The sequence below is a fragment of the Telmatherina bonti genome (assembly GCF_933228915.1).
Source record: "Telmatherina bonti genome assembly, chromosome: 7".
Lineage (NCBI taxonomy): Eukaryota > Metazoa > Chordata > Actinopteri > Atheriniformes > Telmatherinidae > Telmatherina > Telmatherina bonti.
In genome coordinates, this window is record NC_136625.1 from 34,271,199 (window position 1) to 34,293,958 (window position 22,760).

At 41.9% G+C, this 22,760-nt stretch overlaps 2 protein-coding genes across 3 annotated transcripts; one reads left to right on the forward strand and one right to left on the reverse strand.

Moving 5' to 3' along the window:
* Positions 1-7,485: 7,485 nt before the first annotated feature.
* On the reverse strand, positions 7,486-9,100 carry LOC306757879 (alpha-2-HS-glycoprotein-like; the record flags this gene model as incomplete). The annotated part of the gene is made up of 7 exons (XM_079243052.1): positions 7,486-7,902; positions 7,979-8,050; positions 8,122-8,217; positions 8,303-8,457; positions 8,533-8,614; positions 8,686-8,793; positions 8,903-9,100. The coding sequence occupies 7 exons, from the start codon at positions 9,098-9,100 to the stop codon at positions 7,486-7,488; spliced, it is 1,128 nt and encodes a 375-aa protein (XP_079099178.1).
* Positions 9,101-14,242: 5,142 nt separating this feature from the next.
* Positions 14,243-22,179, forward strand: LOC306758650 (sentrin-specific protease 5-like). Of its 2 annotated transcripts, XM_079243990.1 has the most exons (10): positions 14,243-14,362; positions 15,193-16,125; positions 16,351-16,456; positions 16,695-16,842; positions 16,928-16,975; positions 18,623-18,700; positions 18,777-18,914; positions 18,997-19,080; positions 21,781-21,831; positions 21,913-22,179. In XM_079243990.1, exons 2-10 carry the CDS (start codon positions 15,384-15,386, stop codon positions 22,027-22,029), a joined length of 1,512 nt encoding a protein of 503 aa, XP_079100116.1. In that variant the 5' UTR covers positions 14,243-14,362; positions 15,193-15,383; the 3' UTR covers positions 22,030-22,179. The 2 variants fall into 2 exon arrangements, with proteins under 2 accessions (XP_079100116.1, XP_079100115.1); XM_079243989.1 differs by having other exon boundaries at positions 21,781-22,179.
* The last annotated feature ends 581 nt before the right edge of the window (positions 22,180-22,760 follow it).

The following is a 22,760-nucleotide window of genomic DNA, read 5'->3' on the forward strand; positions in this document are numbered from 1 at the left end:
CCCACAGACACCTGCCACCAGCCGAGGCTCGAACCAGCAACCTTCTTGGTGGGAAACCACGGCAATAACAGCTGTGCATTTTATTTTATCTTTATCATGCCACCCCCACCCCCCTGTACGTCAATGTGTGGAGAGGGTACAGACCTTCAAATTCCTGGGAGTTTAAATCTCAGCTGATCCTTACTGCTCTGAAAACACCACAGCGCTGGGCAACACCTAAACATTTATCTGTCTATATATATATATATATGTATATATATACATATATATATATATATATATATATATATATATATATATATATATATATATATATATATATATATGTATATATATATATATATATATACATATATATATATGTGTGTATATATACACGTATATATATATATATATATATATATATATATATATATATATATATATATATATATAAGTATATATATATATATATATATATATATATATATATATAATGTAGATTTTATTGTGTTTAATAGTTCGTGTGGCATAAATATCACATAGATTGTTAGTCTGAAAGAGGCAGAAACTGGGTTTTTAATGAAACAAGCTTTTCATTGTATAAAAATGTTTCATTTTTCATCCTTTAGTCTGATAAACACGTGATCTTTTCCGTGGTTGAACACTTAACATGCAGGAGTTACATTAAAAGTTTTATTTACAATGAAAATGTTCAGGATGTGGCATCATTCGAGGTTAATTTCTCCCTTTTGAGGGTTAAATGCTAATGCTACTTTCTTCCAGTTTACACAGCAGTTTCCAGCCTTTTCTAGAAAACTTTTACAACCAATAAATGAATTTTAAAACTCTTTAGTAAAACAGGAATGGACACAGCAAATAAGGTTTGTCTTCCAGTTTTCCAAGAAGAATTAAGAAGAGCTTTTGCAGCATAAAACACCCATCTTGTGCAGCCATGTTAGCTCTCAGCCTGCCCTTAACAGCACAATTGTCAGCACCTGCTGGAGTCAGGTGTGATTAGCCATAATTAGGACTGGAGTTAGGCTACTCAGGTTTAAACCTACCCACTGGGAACAGTTTTCAGCTTTCGTGGTACACTGCTGAGGCTAGTTGTCTGTGTGCAGTGCTTTTTCTTTGCTCTAATGGCGTGTAGAGCGAGCGGGGGCAGTATAATTTCACTTTGTTTAGCACTTTTATTGTTTGTGACATCACATTACCACTGCACAACTCTGACCAGGCTAAAGGCGCTGGATGAATTAAAAGGGGAATCAATGCATACGCACAGTCAAGCTGAGAGTCAAAGCCAACAGCACCATGGAAGACTCTTGATTGGACAAATCTGGGAGCAGGATGCTAAGCTCAATGGAACCAATTCCACAAACGGCATGCTGGATGATGATTCGGATTACCAAGCAGACATGGGTGGGTACTGCTGAGCATGCGTGCACAACACCAATAGAACTGTAATCATTGCCTAGGATGGTTTATTTTCTACACAGTTGCTTAAATGAGTTTAAAAAAACTTGTTTTTCCAATAGGCTGGTGGCAGAACAAAGAACTTGGTGGACAAGGTGATGGGTCAAAGTCGGACATTGCAGCCATACAACATGTTCTTAAACTGGATCCAAGAGTTGAATGCACAGGGACCTCAATGAAGCTTCTTGTTCAGGATGCTACCTCTACACCTGCATCCCTCCTCTTTGTGGACAGAGGTAACCGTACACAAATGATGCACATTGTTTCCGTGTTGTTTTTAACCCTATGACTTAATTTTTCAGGTCACTTGTCCCCACTGTCTCTGTCCAAGTTGCCATCAAGTTGCGGTTACTCCATCAGGTCATCTCGAAGAGAATTAATCTTAACTGCACCATATGACGGCTGCTTTGTTATGCTTGAGGTGGGGCACCTTGTTCTGAACACTGTACATCTTCAGCATGCATACAGTACTGTTTTTGTCTAACGGTATTTTTCTCCCATGCTGTAGGAGGACAGCTTTGTTCTCCCACTACGTTGGTGGGGTTTACCTGTAAGGATGTCCTGTCCGGTGATGAGGCACGTGTCTTCAAGCCCTCCAATGGTCACCTGCCATGCTGAGGGCATGGTTGTGAAAACAGACTGGACCAACTCTGCTTCTAGAATAAAAGTAAATGGTAAGTTTTTGCTTTTCACCTGCAGTTCAGACTCCATGCAACTCGAGGACAATGACAGCTGATTACTGCATGCTGTTTTTGTCATGTCAGAATGATGGCAATGAGGGAACTCCTGAGCACAAAAGTATTGTAAGCGAAAAGAGGCTGTCTCAATGCTTTGTGTGTGTGTGTGTGTGTATTTGAAAGTTAAGAACATAAGCACAGAAACATCTAGAATACACAAGTTAACCAGTTTACTCAATGACTCAACAGCCTGAACTTGGCATTTCCATGGCAGTCATGATTTAAAATTAAATGAAATTAAACTTGAGTGAATTACATTTTGATATTAAATGGTTAACACTATTCAAAAAGTTAAATGTTGGGCTTCTTGTGTGGTGATCGTGCACCTACACACAACTTTCCAGTGTTTAAGTATTAAACATGCTGTTCTCTAAGAAAATGCTTAACTACAAGTCCAGAAAGGTGTCTGAACCAAAAGCCTACAACTAAAGGTTCTGCTTCCCTGACAACTTGTATCAAGTCTTCATCATGCTGTTCATCTCTTCACATAATCAAAGAAGGCCCTTAATACAGAACATATTGATGATTTATGTTGTGGTGAACCCACCACTGTTCACTTTCATGCCAGATAGTTCTATATTATGGAATTACATTGTGTGATTATATGTAAATGTCCTACACTTTCTGTAAAATTGACCTGAAAGTTGAATATCTGACTCTTTGAGGATTGTATTTGTAGGTTTTCTAATTTCAAAAAGTAGTGCTTGATCTCTCAAGTATAAGATTGATGATCCTGTGTTGGCCATTGGCGACCTTTCCTCTCGCTTGCTAACTACGCTATACTTTCCCCATGACCCTGAACTGCAATAAGTGGAATGATGGATTGATTGCTGGAGACTGGGATTATTAGTTTCTGATGTAGGCACTTCATTTTCTATCAAGGGTCTTTTTTTACTCAATTGCAGGGATGCTCAATTGTTTCTACCACGTCCAGCAGGTTTTCCATTCATTTATTTATGCTTCAACACATCTAAATAAAATTTAAGTGGATCCTATCAGGTTATGCACAATGATCCATTAATTTGAGTCAGCTGTTAGAGCCCGGATACATGGAAAACCTGCTGGATTGCAAACCTTGTATGATTGAATTAAGTACCACTAATTTATTGTAATGCTTGTTTAATTTAAGACTTGAATAATTTTAACCTTTAGCTGGTGGTCAGAACTTACACTGTTTGCCTTCCAATTGTTTTAAGATGGACAATATGACTTATTTTTATTAGCGTATTTACAGTGAATGGACACTGGGAGCCGCTGTTAATAGCTACACAAAGATGCATGTTTGGCATTGTGGAACATCCTGAAGGTGTGGTCATATCTGTGCACTATTCTCCCTGCCTGCAGAAGAAGGTACAGTCCAAATTACTTCCCATACGATGCTTTTTGTTAAGAAAAATTCTAATTAACTGGTATTTGTCTGCAGAATGGATTGTACACCCTTGAACTGGCTGCAGAAAGCGAGACAAAAATTTCATGTCCACAGTTGTTGCCAGTCAATCCTCAATCCTCAAAAGACCCATCAAAGGTTCTTCAATCACAAACCGAAATGCCAACAAAGTGGTTGTATTCATCACATTCTACTTCAGGCAGTCTTCCTGAGAAAACTGTCCACCAGATTCCGATGTTTCCTCAGATCCCACAGATTCCCAGCAAACCTGCTCAGGCACCAAAGGATATTCATTATCCTGGGTTTCCTTATTCTACATTCCAAAGTTTTGTTCTCCCAAACCTTGCAAGACCAGGCAGTCTGCCTACTTCGCAGCAAATAAATCCAACACCTGCACCTCAAATTATTCAGACTGCAGGCAAACCACAACTCCCTGCACAGCCAGCAGTGACTAAATCCCCAGGTAAATATGAAGAGCCTTTGCTTAGAAATCCATTTAACCTCCCACCTGGGTTTTCTCAGAAACCTGCCCAACCCTCTGGAGGCCAGTCTACAGTTCAAGACCAGACACAACTTCGATTACTGTGTGCACAGACATATCAAGACCCCAAGCTTCAACAACTGTGTCTTGAAAGATTACCAGAAAAACCTACACTACCTGAAAACCCACGAGGTGACATGTACCAGCCTTTCTACCTTATCTACCCCCAACAGGGACCAGCCTCAAAACCCACTGGGGTTTCTCAGCCCCAACAGCCTGGAGCCACTCAGGGCCACATGTACAAGCCCTTCTACCCACTGTATGCCCCACCAAGGCCAGCCTTGAAACCTGCTGGCGTTCCTCAGCAATCACACTCTGGTTCCACTCAGGGCCACATGTACCAACCATTCTACCCACTCTATACCCAATCAAGGCCTGTGACAAAACCTAGTGATGGTCCTCAGCAAGCAAAGCCTGGACCTCCTCAGAGCCCTGTGTACCAGCCCTTCTACCCAATATTCACCCAACCAAAGCCAGTAACAAAACCTGCTAGTGTTCCTCAGTCAAAGCCTGGACCTCCTCAGAGCCCTGTGTATCAACCCTTCTACCCAATATTCACCCAACCAAAGCCAGTCACAAAACCTGATACTTCTAGGCGATTACTGCCTGAAACCCCTCCTGGCCAAGTCCAGCAAAAACCTGGTGTACAAATACCGTCAAAGCCCACTCAACCACAGCAGCCAGAATCTCCCTATGGCCAAATGTACAAGCTGTTTTATCCTTATATGTACCCTAAACCAAAACCAGCTGTAAAGCCTACAGTTGGTCCTCAGTCACCACCACTTGTTACACAGAGCCAAGTACAACAGCCACCTCCCCCCCAACCAAAGCCTGGAGATCATTCTTCAAAACCTGCTGTTTCTCTTCCTGAAGGCCCTCTTAACCAGTGGGACCAACAAATGTGTCTGTATGCTCAGATGATGGCTCAAAATCAGCTACCAAGTAAGCCCCCTGCAGATCAAAAGCCATCAACTGAAAATATGCAAAGACTATTTTATGGGCCTTGTCAACCACCCAAGGCACCAGGTACTGGAGCAAGTGATGGATCTTCCAGGGGACACTCGAGGCAAAGCTCACAGATGTCCATTATTAAACCTCCACATGGCCAGATGGGCTATCCCTCTAGCCAGTTTTACTACTTGCAGCAGCCCCACTATTTAACTATGCCCTCTTCTACCTCCATGCAACAGGTTACTGCTCTCGGGGCTGACCCCAAACAACCAGAGTCTCCTGGCTCACAAACTGGAAATGCTGGAATTTCCACACATGGACAACCTCTTTATTGCCCTCATTTCTGTCCGTCTGGATTTGGTAACTGCTGCATACAAATTGCTTTTCATCAGCATCTCCATATTTTTCCTGCTGGATATGAGGGTAAAGATTCAGCTCAGTTTTATCCAGGTCTACCCCTTTCTGCAGTGGCATATGCAGAGCTTGGCAACAGTTTGAAATATTCCTCCTCCCCTCAGCTTGGAGATGTAACAAGGCAAGCTTCAGGAGCTGGTGTCTCTGCACAAACTTCACCTCAGCTCCTCACAGTTGCAGATAAAAGGCAAGCACATGGCCAGCCACCAGATGGCAACCCTGCTGTACTACCTGGAAGTAGTCCCAGCAGTACTGAAAATCCTCAAGTACTAGTTTACCCTTACTTTCCAACAGATTCACTATATCCCCATTGGTCATATCTGCCTCAGAACATGGATCTGCAACAAGGCCAATCTACAGGTTCCAGTGACCCCTCTAAACTATGGGTTTCCAGTGATAAGCCATTTGAGCCATACAACATTCAGAATCCCAAACAAAACAGCCTTTTTGGTGGGAATAATCCCTTCAAGCCTAATTTTATGTCTGTCAAGCAATTTTCTCCCCGTTCAGCAGAGCCACGCAACAAACCTGTAGGAAATGAGCAGCCGTCCTTTAATGATGAATTAAGTGGCTTTAAGCGTGAGATTGCTCAATTCTCTTCGTCCTACATGCCTCAAGATGATCCAGTGCCCATTCAAAATGACTCTCTAGCACCCAACAACTCAAAAGTTCAGCCATCTGAGAGGGACTCAAAGAACTCCACCAAACCTGAACAGAGTCTGGGTTCTCAGTTTGCACCACAGAGTTATGTACTGCTACAGCACGGTCCTCCAGGCAGGGAGCAGAACAGATTCATTGATTCCCTAGTCCCCTTCAAAGACCTGGTTCATAGCACAAACTCTGAAACCTTAAACTTTAGACAGGGTTATAATAATCCTCTGAATCTTGAGCTCTTGCAGGAAAAAGGCCAGCAGCTCAAGTGGCTGGGCGAGGGAACATTCAATCCCTTCCCTGCTGACATCACCTATGTGCAGAGGCTTGATGAGCCAGGTTTCCCACCATTATCCCCTTCCTTAAACGAACCTCAAATACATTTGCCCCCTGAGAAATCTCCCAGTGCTGAGCATTTAAAGCCTGAAGCCATTAAGTCTTTGGAAGACCCCTGGAAATCCTTGCCACTCAAAAGCTCCAGCCAAAAGTTTCCACCTCATGTTCCTGGAAAGGTGTTTCCACAGTGAAGCTCTATGGCTGACCAGCCAGCAAATGGTACGTTAATGTTTAAACTTTTTTTTGTTTTATAAAGCTAAAGTCTTGGACTAATGTGTGCAATGGGTCTCTTGCAGGAAAGAACCAACCCCTCTCTACAGAACCTGGAAATCAGAAGAAGGAATGAGTTGCCTTTATTGTGATTAAACAATTCAGACTAGCCATATTCTTTTGGGACTTTTCCTTTTGTATAAATACCCAAGAAAACTATCTGCATCAGCTTTTTAATCTGTTGATAGAAATAACTTTTAGGTGAATAAGCCTGGCTTGTATGCGTAATTGAGGACACATGTGGGTGTACTCTAGTATTTGTTGTCGCGTAGCTTTTTGAATGGCTTTCTTTCATTGCTTGACCATGAACTGTTACTTCCTGAACATTGACCTTGTTTGTGTAAATACAAACTTTAATCTGACCACACTGCAGTCCCATTGATGCATGGAACTGCTGTATTAAGTCAGTGGGTTCACAAGCTTGTCACTTGCGTGAGTCAACACATGTGACAAACAGCACTGCACAAAAGTCGTGTCCTTATTAAACCCAAAAAGTTCTGTCGGGTCATGAGTTGTAATGTTTTAATTCCCACCCTTCCCAAAAAATTAAAGGAAAAATGTGTGATTTACTTTGACCTTTATTCAGCATCAGATACAAGTCTTTAAAGATTTCAGACTTTGCATTGTCTTGATTTAAGTGTACTGGCTTTACATCTGCATACAACACATACTCCTGCATCAGTTATTACAGAGTCTTTGGACTTTTGGAGTCTTTGGAAGTTGAGTCTTTGGGACCTGAACACTTAGAAAAACCTGACCCTTCCTGGACACACTGGTACCAGAGCAACTGGAACCATTGGAGCTACTGGAACATCAACTATGGCAGCAGGTACGTCTCTCCTCTTCAGGGAGATGAGAATCTCTTTGCTGGCGGAACTATCTGAAGACAAGGACATATCTGCAGCATTTGGAGCGGGATCAGCGAGTGCAGCAGTTGCTGGAGCAGTTGCTGCAGCCGTCCCAGCCGGAGCGACTGGTACAACTTCGGCTGACTCTGCCGATTCCGCAGACAAAAGGCCGCTCAGCTGAGGGTTGTGCAGAGCTGTCAGTTTGTGGTGTCTCAGACCGTGCTTGGGTGACAAACTGCCCAAGTGGACGTGAAGTAGTGGTGGCAAGATTGGCTCTGCAGCGGCGGTGCCGTTGGCGTCTACAAGGGGAACCTGCAATACAAGAAAATGTTTAGTTCTCCATTAAGATATTTAAATCTGAAATGAGAAGTTCTATCGAGCACTTTACCAGAGAGGAAAACATCCTGCAGTCCACTGTGGGGTCAATGCTCAAACCTTCAGCAGAACAAATTCCACGCGCCTGTTGGAGAAAAGCATTCACCTCATTTTCACTGGAACAAAGACCGTGTTTTAGGGTGAATATTGACTTACAGCCATGGTGTCATTCAGGGCCATGCAGGTATCGTTGATGCAATTGGCCTCAATGACGACATATTCTGCAGCGTATTTAGCCCCACCAGCCACAATCTGAAGATATTTAAAACAAATGCATATGGATGAATTTGGGGGTGTGACATCTGGTAAAAGCATACATTAATTTGCTCCAACCCACCTGTGAAGACATTCGTCCAACCTCCAGAAGAGTGAACGTCATATTTTCAGTCCTGTTGTTGAGCTTGGTCAGGGAGGCCTGGACAAAGTCCAGCGCCATTGTGTGGTTTAAGGGGAGCAGAGTGGGACAACCAAGACAGATGTCCTCTGTTGATTCTATCATTCAAGAAAACAGACTTGTATGCAAATGAAATCTTTTACACACTGAGTGAAACCATGTGAATTTTTTACCTTCTGTTTTACACTTGAATGCTGTGACAGTCAGAGCACCATCGACCCTCTTTAGCACCACGTCACATTCTCCTTCTATCGCCTGCACCAGGACAGAGAGTCAGTTCAAACAGTAAATGCTGGAATGGATGTAAGGATGGTGTGCAGTCTCACCGTCAGATGTTTGGGCCTGACTGTGCAGTTAGCAACAGGAGTGGGGTCCAACACGTGACAGTCTGTCTCCAACAAGTCAACTTCCAGGACAAAAGTGTCTCCATCGACCTAAACAATAATATTCAGGAATTCACCATGTAACTGCAAGCATTTTTAGTTTTGCATAAAGACAGGAAGAAAGCGGTTTCCAATTGTAATAAAACATCTACTGACTCACCATCTTATAGACCTTGATGTCTTCGATTCTGTTCAGTGCATACTTGTAGAAATGAGTGTGTTGAGCATTGAGGTAATCCTGAGCCACCATGGCAGCTTCTTCTGCCTCGGGGGAGTCGCAGGGAGGTTGCAGAATGTTGAGCTGAGCCCAGGTCCCGACCACCAATCCCAGAAGCAAAGTAATGCCAAGGAGATTCATTTCAGCGTGAGACGAAACGCAGACCCAGAGCCGTTGAGCAGATATGAAGAAGAAGCAGAGCCGGTGCTGTCTAGGGTGTATTTATCCTGTACTTTACATGAAAACAGAGCCAAGTTAAACATCACGACCACCCCTCCTGGCTTGCGCATCACATGTGGGCTGCACTCTGGAACAGGAGTATGGCCAAAACAAATGGAGACAAAGTCTGGCGTTCACCTCAAACCAGTGCTTGTCAGTGTTTTTTCTTATTTTCAAGTTTGTTTTAAATGTATAATAAATGTATAATTTATAATTGTATAAATGTATAATGTATAATAAAGCAACAAGATTCAGGGTGGGGTTTTAACTTTTTAAAATTTTATTCTTTGAAACCATAAAGGTCTTCAGTATGTCTTTATTACTGAGGTCTTCAGGGGATTTAAGACACATTGAATTGAAGGAAAAATCTAAACTGACTTGTTCAGTTCTACAATACCAGAAAACATGAAGATAAGTCTGCAGAGACCTCCCCACAGAACACAAGCTAGACAATTGTGAAGTTCTTCATTTCTGGCTTGAAGTCAAAATAAATAAATAAAAAACATCAAATTCATTGGAGGATTTATCGTTCTTATCATTTTTAATTTGTTAAATAACCATGACTGAGCTGTATCTACTGCTTTCATGCCTAAAGTAAGCAAATGTTACTTAATTTCTGTTTAAAGTTCATTTAACTATTATTACTATTTTATTAACAATTATCTCAGCCATTTACCAAAGTAGAAATAATTCATGATTATTTTTTGTATTGTTCCAAGGGAATTTAAAAAAAATGCCAAGATTCTTAAATGAGAACTAAATGCTTTTTTTTCCCCCAAAGTTGAAGCCAAACTTCTTTTGAAATTGCAAAGGATGTCCCATGCTATATAAGAAGTCTGCGCATTGCTGGTTCAAGCCCCTTCATCAATATAAAAATAAAAATGTGGGCAATACTACTATTTCTAATAAATTAATGCAATCAATAATTGAAAAAAATGAGAATGTTGAAAATGGCAAACTCAGGATACCAAACTTCAGAGATCTTTAAAAAAAAAAAAAGATACTTTTTAAAATTTGCCATTACTATGTCTGAAATCACAATATAATCATATCAAATTTAATGTACTTAACTTTAAATGATTTACAGCCAAGTTAATCAGTAAAAGAAGAAAAAAGTAAGCTAGCATGTTACTTTAACAGCTTATTTAGCTCATCTATGTTCATATCCTGACCCCTAAGAGTTGGGCAAAACACAACAATAAAGGAAAACGCTACTACCTTCGTCCCAAGTTAACTTCTTCTTATTATTCTTCTTCTTTTTCTTCTTCTTCTGCCGAAGGCTTTCGCAACTAACGGCTCTACGTCTTTATTTTAACACCTTGGCGGGACGCCTCTGATTGGTTGAAGCGCTTCGTGACCGCTCCAGTGTCCCCAACTGGGGGCCGGTGCCGCGTCTGCGACTGTTATCAGTGTTTTAAAGATCGTAATTGAGCTAGTGTGAATGTTTATGTAATGTCATGCAATTTAACCGACAGTGTCACGTTCAAACAGTCATTTTTGTATAACCAGCTGTCTCCCTCCACAGACGTCAGACCCAGTGGAGCTACAAAGCCCAGGCCTGACTTCCAGCTGGGATTTAGGGACTTGCTCTATGGCTCCTCTGAAAGAGGTTGTTTTGTCAATGGGGAGAGTGTGGGGTGGTCATTTCTGAGGGACAGACACTCACTGCTGCTCCTAACATGTTTGTTTTGTACTAAACCATCTGCACAATTCATGAGTGTCACTCCAGGTCAGGAACAGGCTGCAAACAGAGACGTGGATGAGATTATATTTCCAGGAAATTTCCTTTTCTCATATAAAAGAGCTTAATAGCTCACATAAAACTTGTAAAACTGTAAAAAAAAATCTTCAACTTCAATTAATTAAAATGATCTATAATTATGCTTTATGCATCTGAATGTAAAATGACATAATCTGAAGTACAAATTTAACACGATATGCAGATTTACTTTTTAGTACAGCCAGTTCTACAAGGACAGTTTTAGAAAATCTTTTGAAATCTAAAAATAAAGCAATTTTAGCATCATGCAACACCATGTCAGAATGTATTTCACTAAATGTAAGCCAGAATCCAGAAGCAGTGTGTGATAATCAGAGTCCATCCTATGATTCAGCAGCTTTTACAACCGTTAGTAGCCATATCTTGATACAATTACTTTGTCTGATTGCTATCAGTCTCTCACATTGTTTGGAAATAACTTTGGCCCACTTTTCCTCAAACTTTGCGTCAGTTCATTGACGTTTGAAGGGATTTGTTTGTCCCCAGCTCTCTTAAGGTTGAGGTCTGGACTTTGACTGGATGATTCTGTTCTGCTTCTGTTGTAGATTTGCTGCTGTGTTTGGGATCATTGTCCTGTTGCATAATCCAGTTTGAGCCAAGCTTTAGCTGTCAGATGGCTTTATATTTAAGTCTAGAATAGTTAGAGGTGTGTATGTGCTCTTTCTACAAATGCATTATGACCAAATATCACTTGTTTCAGATGCAGTTTTATTACATAAACTATGCTGCAATGTTTTTCTTAAAGAGAAGAGGATTTCTACTGCTATCCATCTTTTTCCTAATTGTCTTGTCATGAAATGTGACATTCAACGTCACAACTGAGGCCTGTACATGTAGTTTTGCACTTTTTTTGACATGACACAGTTTGACCTTAGGCTGAACTTGTCCACTCCTGAAAAGATTGGCTGCTGTCTTAAAGGTTTTCCACATGTGAATTTTCTGTCTGTTGCGTGATGGATCCCAAATAGTTTGGAAAAGACCTTCAAATCCTTCCCAGATTTATAGACAACAGTTGATTCCAGATTATTCTTACATCTTTTCTCCTTATTTTAACTGTTACTTGATTAAAAGTACATGACTCATGGAAAGTCTGACTTAATCACATTTTTGCATTTAGGCTTCATGTTTGCTCAATAAATGACAAAAAGTATAATACTCCATTTGTTGTTTTGTCCTCTGAGGTTTTATTAACTGCATTTAAAGACCTGGTAAAGGCCTAAACATATTTTATGTTATATTTAAAACTTTAGAATTAAATACGTTTATTTGCCTTTGTCAGGGCTGAATACACTGAGGTCATGTTTTAATTTTGCAACCATTCAACATACAGAAGTTTTTCCTTCTTTTTTACGTGTCTGACAGAACTTGCCATGTTTTATTTAGTCTTCCATGACTGAAGTGTCATGATTCAGGTCATTCAAGTTGATTTAAAGAGCATGTTACAGGCTAGAGCCTCTCCTTGAATCAGTATGCAGCAAAATATTGTAAGAACTTGTGTCGAATAAAACTACTGCAGTAGTTTCTGTAAGAATTTTACTGCAACATCTATAAGACCCCTATGTCTCAGTGAGAAATGCCTCCCCAGGTGGTGGAGAATGGGAGGGTTTAGATCCTGCAGGACGTCTGGATTCTAACTGACTAAATGGACGTAGCCAACCAACTGGACGTGGTGATCATGGTGTTACATGAGTAAGTAAGAACAAACATAGAACTCAGTATTTAAACAAACAAGCAATTTTATTAACAGAGACTTAAGAGAAAATCCCATTTCAATTTAACCCAGACTGGTCATACACTTCCAAATAACCCCAGCATACCCAGAACCCTGAAGAACAAACCAAACGTGGCACCACAAAGCACATCAATCAGCAAGTCTCACTCGGGAAGACCAACCCTCAGAAGTCAGGGTTCAGGAGCCGGGGAAATCTAGGCCTATTTGACCACCGGGTAAATCTGGGGGGTACTCCAAAAAACGAAAAATTAAATGAAGATAAAAATAGTTAGTCCACCTCACAGCTGATAATCCAATACCATTCAGTATGCCCTGCAAGGCCAGGTGGACTAACTACTATAACAAAACCAAAACCAAAATCTTAGGACAGCAGGAAACAGTGACGAAAAACCATTCAGCAACTGTCAAATACAAAAACAATTAACGAAACATTTCAGAATACAAACTGTTTTAATACTTCACAATTTAAAAATACTCAAATTATGGAAATCACCTGCCACGTCGGTGCCCCCCAACAGCGAAGCCATAAACAGGTTGAACCTTCTTTAAAATCTTGTGTGACCACACTGCAATATCAGAAATGATATTAAAAGTAACCACATTCAAATATTACTAAAAGCAAAAAACCATCCAAGTTAAAAACAAATGCTTACCAAGCTCACTCTCCACATGAGGCTCACCCCATCACCAGTCTCAAAAACACCTGGCACCTCCTCACACTTCCTGCCTTTAATAAACTCAGAGAGGCAGCCTCCACCCACCAGGTGGCGCGGTTACAATGGATAAGCACCTGAGGAAAACTGTATCTTCTGGGTGCCCTGGGCTCTGACCTCTGGTACCTCAGCTGTAATAGCAGAGGCACAAAAGCAGAGATTTATGGTTAAATGTAGAACAGTATCTCTAACTTCTTCTTCCTCCTTCTTCTCTTCTTGTTCTTCTTTTCCTTTTTTTCTTTAGTTCTGCCTGGAGTACTGGAGGCACGAACCAAACTGTGACCTAGTGTTTTTTTTTTTTTTTTTTAATTTTGTTTTCTGTTGTACCAAACTGAAGTTATAAAGAGTATACAAATCGTATAATATAAAATATTTATCAAAAAATTACGGCACTGGTCTTTGTATCAGCAAGAGTGGCCCTGCATTTACTTGGTATTGGATCATTGATTGCAATTTCCCTCTGAGATAAATAAACTATTGAATTAAAATGAATTGAACTGAACTGAACTTAATTTAATTTAATTTAATTTAATTTAATTTAATTTAATTTAATTTAATTTAATTTAATTTGATTTGATTTGATTTGATTTGATTTTAATTGAATTGAATTGATCTGATTTAATTTAATTCAATTCAATTCAATTCAATTCAATTCAATTCAATTCAATTCAATTTAATTGATCAAAACGAAGATACGTCCATGCCATATATGGTCAGTCGGCTTAAACGTCAGTTTAAAGGAAAGTGGAATTTGATTGGTTGGTGAACGGATGACGCATTTCACATGCGACCCTCAATGTGCAGTGGCTTAGCTCCTCGTTGCTACTTGTTTAGAAGGTCTAATAACGCGTTTTAAGTAAAAAATTAATTATTTTTCAAGTGGCTTATAATGAGAAACCTTGACGACACAAGAGCTCGCTCTGTTTGCATATTTTATTGAAGCAAACGAGGCAGTAACGGTAAGAATTAAGCATGTACAGCTAGCATCTACAACATGTTGTGTCAGGAAACTTAGCTTGGAGGCTAATTTCTAATGGTCGTTTGGTAACACGTGCCTTGAAGAAGCCAAACTATGTGCATAAACCTCTTTTCTGACAGCCTTTATAAATGCAAGCAATAATGCGTGTTAACACGTGCACGTGGAAGCATGCTTTCATGTGCGGGACATGTAATGGACACAAATAAGCTGGCATGCAATATTTTGTTTTTATTTTTAAGTTATTAGAATGCATTTAATGTTATAAAGCAGTCATATGAAGTGGTAGGGAAGATGTTTGCTTTAAATTGTACTAAGGAAAAGAAACCTTATATGATCCAACCATGGTGTAATGTCACAGAAAATAAATAATTCATACATCATAAGGCAGCTGTTACAGAGTATTGTTATTTATTATTCAGCTAAGTGGTAAAAAGTGGTAACAGAAGGCCACTTTTAAATATGATTATTTGTAGGGGCGGGAAAAAAAAATCGAAAATCAGGATTTTTTTGTTTCACAATTTTAAAAATGTTTGTTAAAAAAAAAAAAAACAAATCGATTTTTTTTTTTTTCAATTAAATAAAATTAATCCACCATAAATTTTTTGTCTTTTTTTATTGGTTTTATTGATAATTTTCTTGTCTTCTTGAACATTATAGCAGCAGAGTGATGGTCGGGCTACTGTGTTGTTTTTTCCCCCCAATTGAAAGAAAGAAGTATGACGAGCAAAAAAAAGTTTTTTAAGTGAAATAAAATGTGTATGATGTGCTTAATGAAACAGTTTTTTTTTGTTGTTTTTTTTTAAATTGCAGCCAACTTCACCTGCAAGGAACGTAGACAAACTAAGGCTGAAGTAAGCAGTGAAAGTCCTGCTAAGTTGTGGGTCAACTGGACCAGGATATTGTGGACTATGGCCAAGTTACAAAGACAGAAACGGTAACTCTAGCTACGTCACGGCTGCATGTTGGACTCACACCGCTCAGACTGATAAAACCCCTGCAAGATGCAGCAAACGCAGAGCCAGTGGCGGAGCACAAAATGCTTGAAGAGGAGGAGGCGATTCATGTCTTCCGTTAAGGGAGTGTCTCATCTTTCCAGGAGGGCCAAGAGACGCTTGTTTTGTAAATTACAGTTGTGGATGTGGAGGAAGCAGAGAGAGAACTGTCGTCATGGGATATTCAGAGGCAGAAGACGTCTCTGCTGGTTCAGCTCCGGCTCTGCCCTTGCTCTAAAGACACAGTCACAGAAACATAACAAAGTTTTAAACTGCCACACACAAAGCAACTCAGAGGAAAGACCGCCGGCCTTCCTTTCACCTGAATATTCAGGTGAAATATTCTGTAGAGGGCATAATGGGGTGCCTGAGCAGAGCGAATCTGAAAGTCTTACAGAATCACTCGCTGGGTGTGGCTGCATGCAGGTGGTGGACAGCAGTGTCGCTGCAGGCAGCGTCAGTCCAACCACTCCAACGTGCACGGTGTCTCCTCAGAGCACAGAGATGTTGCTACAGCGCAATGAAATCAATGAAAAACTTTGTCACACCGTTAAAGCCCCGCAGCATGAAGAGACGGAACCGTTTAAGGATCCGGGAACACAAAGGCTTGATGTTGACGTTCCATCAGAAGAACCCGGTTCTGCTCCTCCAGTCCAGAATCCGTCTACAGACAGCGATGCTGATGAGAGTGTTGGCTGTGCCAACACAGAATCCCTCCAGGCTGATGCCAGCCTGACAAGGGACATCCAAGGTTGGTTCATTTTCATGGTTTGGTTTCCACAGAGTGCCAGGATGCGGCTGAATTCCTGAAATCAGGGAGAAAAGAGGAATTCGTGTGATGTCAGATGGTATGAAAAGTGCAGCGGATGTAATCTGTTGGCATTCAGTCCTGACAGCATCCAGTGGCTCTGAACGACAGGTTTATGTGTCTGTATTTTACAGTTCTTTCAGGTGACAGTATTTCGTGTTTCTGTAGAATTTCTGAGCGACTTCTACAGGATGTATGGAAGTCTGATCCCGCTACGCAAGAGCGACGTGTTGGGACACCTGAAGAAGAAGTTTAACTGGGATTTCAGTGATCGGTAAGGCTGGAACCCACTGTGGTGATGATTTTCTTCCAGGAAAAACTCTTAGTGTTTTTTTTTTTTGTTTTTTTTTTTTTTAAACCTTAACATTAAAATTTGCATTTATACAAATTTAAACCTTAAACCCTTTTAAACCTGACTGAAGAAAAATAAAGAGGAAATTCCAGTTTTTACTATGTATACAGTTGTGTTCATATGTTCATATGAAAAGTCACATTTTCACGCTTGTGTGCAGGAAAAACATCATCCTCTCGGAGGTCGTCAGATACCGAAATGAGCTCACAGAGAAGCCCCCCCCTACTTTCCGGGTGGTCTACAAGAAACACATACTGACACTGGAAGACCTGTCCACACTGGCGGATCAGAACTGGCTCAATGATCAGGTGACCGTCCAGCAGAAATAATGATGCTCTTCGTCATAAATCCTGAGTTTTGGGGTTAAATCTAACCCGTATGTTTCTGCTGAAGGTCATGAACATGTATGGAGAGCTGATCATGGAGTCTTCCCATCACAAGGTAACCTGTGTCGTGTGTTTCCAGCATTTAGACTTCATTAGAAAATCTTCTACATGATTAAAGCTCTGGAATGAATCATGGTTGTTTGGATGGTTTAACAACGACGCTCTTTCAGGAGTAGAAACTTATTATTCAGAGGCTTAAAAGTCATTTGAAAGTAGGGATGCACCGATCCGCTTTTTGGGAGTTTCAATCCGATACAGATTTCTGAAATGTGAATATTTGCCGATAACAAACCTGTTCATGTGAACATTATTATGGTTATTATTGCTGTTATAACTGTGTGATATTTCATTAGGTTGTATTAAATGACCCATCCTTCCTGAACTTACCTCACCAATACAAATATAATAACATTACAGAACTAACAATTTCAACAAGATTTATTGTTATTTGTCACATTTTACCTAAATATAACTAGAAATGTGTGGTTTTGAAACAAAGATCCAACTTTTAATGCCGTCTTCCTCATCCCATGCGGTTCTCTGACTCTTGACTTGCGGCTCATGAAGCAGCTGCTGGTTTTCTGGAAATGCATCTAAACAAGTCATAATGATCCTCAACGCTGCAGTTCTCTCCACAAACAAGAGCTGCAGGCTGCTTGCAGAAACGTTGCTGTCCTAACGGCCCTAACTGACCCTGTCAGAGTTGCCAGGTTTGGCTGATTTCAGCTTCACCGAACTCCACCAAAGAGCTGCTCCGTCTGTAGCTCCGTATATATAATGAAACAGAAACGCCCACATTCTGGAGGCATTATTGTATTTTCACCATATACTGTTGCATAAGAACGCCATTACTCCGTGTAATATGTAGGATAACCGTTCCTTGCTGAAAAGCTGAATGTTTCTGATTTGGCAACGTAGCAGGATACGTAGCGTGGGAACACAGTTTATTTGGGGGGGGGGGGGGGGGGGGGGGTGGCAGCTCTCCTCTTGTCTTAGTATATTGAGTTCGGCTCTTGTTGAATTAACAGTGAGGATCAGTGTTATAGTGGAACAACAAATGTCACATTTTAAAATTCAAGGCATTTATTTCTTTTAAAACACGTCAGAAGCATCAAACACATCTGGATGGACTAGTGTGGTATCGAGTATCGGTTGTGGTATCGGTACTCTTTTATTAATACCAAGTACGAGTACACACGCTTGGTATTGAGCCGATACGGATACTGGTATCGGTGCGTTGCTATTTGAAAGTTTATTAAAAAAGATCAAAAACACATAAAGGTTCTGCAGATTATTCTAGGTGAGAGATTTGTTTAGTTTTTTAACAAAATAATTGATTTTAGAATTGTGAAGCAAAAATTTTTTGATTTTTCGATTCGATTTTCCACCTCCTACTTTTCTGTTTTATTTTTTTCATTATTTCTTTCATTTGTTTTGAACTGAATCTCGAAGGTGAAGACGGTTCTGCTTCATCCGGATCTTTTTTTATTCTTTGTCTTCATCATCTTGGAAGAAACGTTGGAACTTTGTCTTCTCCAGTGCAACAAGTAGAAGGAAACATTTCATTGTGTTTTGTTTTTTTTTCTTTCCTGATCATTTAGTTGTGCTTCATGCTGGATATAATTTCCATTCAGATTTTTAAACGCAGATGTCTCACGCTCAGCTCTTCGTTTCTGAATCACAGTTTTGTTTTCTCTTTAAGGTCCATTTTCTCAACAGCTTCTTCCACCGGCAGCTCATGACCAAAGGCTACGATGGCGTGAAGCGATGGACGAAGCAGGTTAGAAAGCGACAGAACTTGCAGAACAAACGCCGCTGGTTTATGTCGACTAAGGAACTTCACCTCTCTGCTGCAGGTGGATTTGTTTTCTAAGAACCTTCTCCTGGTGCCGATCCACCTGGAGGTCCACTGGTGTCTAGTGACGGCCAACATCCCCAGTAGGAAGATCTGCCTGTACGACTCGCAGGGGAATGCGCTCCTGAAAGTTGCAAGGGTAATAAAATAAATAAATCCCACGGAGTTTCGCCTTTTTATCTGTAAAAACGAACTTTTTATGCCGATTTTCTTTCCAACAGAACATCCTGAAATACGTGATGACAGAAGCGAAACAGAAGCAGCAAAGTGCTTTTCAAGATGGCTGGACGGTGTCGTACGACGAAGTAAGTTTGGCACATTTATTTGCCAGCGTGGGAGCAGAAATGCGCCGCTGAAGTGCTCGTATTCTGGACATTTTCAGCTCCAAAGTGAAACGCTGCAGCGTTTGTAACCCTGCAGACGAGACGTGGGAAGCGCTTTGCTGCCCCCCTGTGGTTAAAAAGTAACACTGCATGGTCCGCTGGAGAAAAGACGTGATGTGTTACACATTCATCCTGATTTTATGCCGAGACAACAGGAAGTAGGTGCAGCTGTTTTCTGTCAGGCGTGAAAAGTAAATACAGTATGAAAGGTAGACGATGAGTTTGATTGACTCTGAACGTCGTGGACGTCGTTTCTGAAGGAAGAAGTTTTCCAGGTTCCTGAAGGACTTTCCAGAGCTGTCGGTTGGACGTTGGTTGCATAATATATTGAAAATGAACATTTAGTGTGATATCAGGCAGCAGAATCCACACATCACAAGTCCTGCCTGACCCCAGTACACCGTCTCCATGTTGAATGCGCTCTGCTGTGCATTCAGGGTGTGTGTGCATCACTTGGGACATCTAATGCTCTCTTACTGTCTTGGATGCTCCATGTAGACCAAGAGTGTCCAGCTCTGGTCCTGGAAGGCTGCGATCCTGAAGGTTTTAGATGTTTCCAACCCGCCTTATTGAACAGGCTGCAGCAGGTGGTTTTCTGTGCTGCAGGTCCATGTTGAGCCACTAGTCTGACTCAGGTGTGCTGCAGAACACACGTAAAACCTCCAGGACCGACGGGACACCCCCAATGCAGACGCCTCTGGCTGCTGCGTGAAGTGAATGTTGTGATGGTGGAAGGTAATGAGAGCAGCGACAGACCTGTGGATCCAGAAGAACTTGTGGCTAAAAAATAAAAGCATGTCGGCTGTTTGGAAGGGTTTTGGTTGTAAGAAAGATAACATGCTTCAAACACGGGTAACGCTGCAAACCATGCAGGACAATGTGCCAACCAGGGCTGGATTAAAGCTGCACAGGGCCCTGGGCCCAGAGTGTTCCAGGGGCCCCGTTCCACATCATAACATTGTGGAAATTGTGAATTTTAAAATGATATTTCTGACATCTCTCAGCCAGTGGTACCAATAGTAATACACTAGACACTGTGGTGTAACTATCTGGCTTTTTTGGTTTCATGTCTGAACTGCTGGGGTTTGCCCTACGTGACCCGCACATGGGCCCTGAGAAGGTGTGGGCCCCCGTTCCCATAATGCCCGTAGGATATTCCGGCCTTGGTGCCAACCATCCGAAGAAACGCGGCGAATCTCTGCTGCCAGTCGGCTGCAGCCGCGTGGAGAGGCTCTGAAGTCGTTGGCTAAAACATGACAAGATGTTTTCATCAAGGAAAAGTTTTAACACGCAGAAGTCAGTATGAGAAGCATCTTTTCCTGATGTCACGCAGTCGTGGTTGGCTGCTCTTTGTTCTGTCCAGATGATCCCAGTCCAGGTTCTGGGGAGGATCCATCGCTCCATCAGACCTGCTGCTTCATGTCGGTCATGTGACAAACTTCAGCCTCTACTTCCTGTTTGGCAGCCAGCGAGCTGAAGAGAGGAAAGCCGATTTGGCCGGGCGCGCTCTCCAACCGCACACCCAACATGTTGTGAATGCGCTCCACGTGCGCGCTCGTGCCAAATCGACCCCCCCACATTCTGCAGCGAATGCTCTGCTACAACAATGCCTGGCAGCCAATGAGACGTGGCTTCTGGACAGCCACGTTTCCATGGAGACCATGTCATCAGCTTCAGGTCCAGATGCATCTCTCAGGTCCTGGTTCAGGTCTTTTCTGGATTTGTTCCCATTTCTTCTGGACATCTCTGTGGGAACCAGTTCATCAAACTTTCCCAGTTTGCTCTAAACTTTTCTGACGACACCGTTCATGACGCTGATGCGGCGCATCAGTATCATCTCAGAGATGTTTGTGGATGTAATGTTGGAACAAGTGATGCGATGCGGTGACTGGGGAGGATCCAGTATCCAGGTTGCTGGTTTTTAAGAGGAAAAAAAGCATTTAAACTGGGTTTTTCATGACCAAAGCAAAACTTTGAAAAAACTCCAGAAAGTCTGGAGAACTGCTGGTTCAGATCCACTGAAAGAAGCATAAATACAGGCAGGATCAGGACTTCGGTACGGTGCAGGATCAGGACTTCGGTACGGTGCAGGATCAGGACTTCGGTACGGTGCAGGATCGGGACTTCGGTACGGTGCAGGATCGGGACTTGGGTACGGTGCAGGATCGGGACTTGGGTACGGTGCAGGATCGGGACTTGGGTACGGTGCAGGATCGGGACTTGGGTACGGTGCAGGATCGGGACTTGGGTACGGTGCAGGATCGGGACTTGGGTACGGTGCAGGATCGGGACTTGGGTACGGTGCAGGATCGGGACTTGGGTACGGTGCAGGATCGGGACTTGGGTACGGTGCAGGATCGGGACTTGGGTACGGTGCAGGATCGGGACTTGGGTACGGTGCAGGATCGGGACTTGGGTACGGTGCTGGATCGGGACTTGGGTACGGTGCAGGATCGGGACTTGGGTACGGTGCAGGATCGGGACTTGGGTACGGTGCAGGATCGGGACTTGGGTACGGTGCAGGATCAGGACTTCAGTACGGTGCAGGATCAGGACTTCAGTACGGTTCTGGGGCACATAGATGAGATCTAATGCCGCGTCTCCTTCTCGTCTCTTTCACAGAAAATCCCTCAGCAGACCAACGAGAACGACTGTGGAGTTTTTGTCTTAGAGGTACGTCCCGTTTTCCTCCTTTCTCTGGGTCTGGTTTGCATCTCCTGCCCACTCATCACACACCACCCTCGTCTGTTGCAGTATTCCCGATGCCTCGCTCTGTCAAAACCTTTCCAGTTTTCCCAGAAGGACATACCAAAGATTCGAACAAGGATCTATAAGGAGCTGTGTGACTGTAAGCTCCATGAAGAGGACTGATGAAGCAGGATTAGACGCTCTCTTCAGACTAATCCACACCTCTTGTATGGTTACTGTATTTATATGATCAGTTATTTAAGAGAAGCATCTCTGCAGATCCGAGCCGCGCTGGAGCAGCCTTAACCTGTCCGATCTCCCCTCAGATACTTTTGTACCTTATTTCACATTTTCATTTGGATTTCTGTAGTTTGCATCTCATTTACCAGATAAAGTGAACTGAAAAAGCATTTTGTTGAATGTTCAGTATAGAGTTTTGAATAAAAAGCATCTGTTTCACACATTTATTCCATGTTTTTCTCTTGTATGTCAGGTACTGTATGCACTGCATGCAGAACAAGCTATAGGATACATGAATATACTGAATAATGTCCTAACTATTGACAGGAATCTTATTAACAACCAGTTCATAATGACTGTATGTGAACGTGTCCCTGCTTTAGGTACAAAGAGGACATTTAAGGCACACACAGAGCTCTCAAATGTTTTGTTTCCAGCACGAGAACCAGATAAACGTAATGAGACTTGTTACAGTAACACATGAAGCTGCACAACAGACATCTCTACGGCTCATTTAGATGGAGATTCCTGATCTTCGTCTATTCTGGTGCTTTAAACATAAGTCTTTCAGGAAAACGTGTACAGATAGAAAGTGACGAGTCATCCCGCTGTAATGAACTATGAACACATTATAAGACTTCCCTCATGTGTCTTTCTGACCGTGTCCGGTCCAG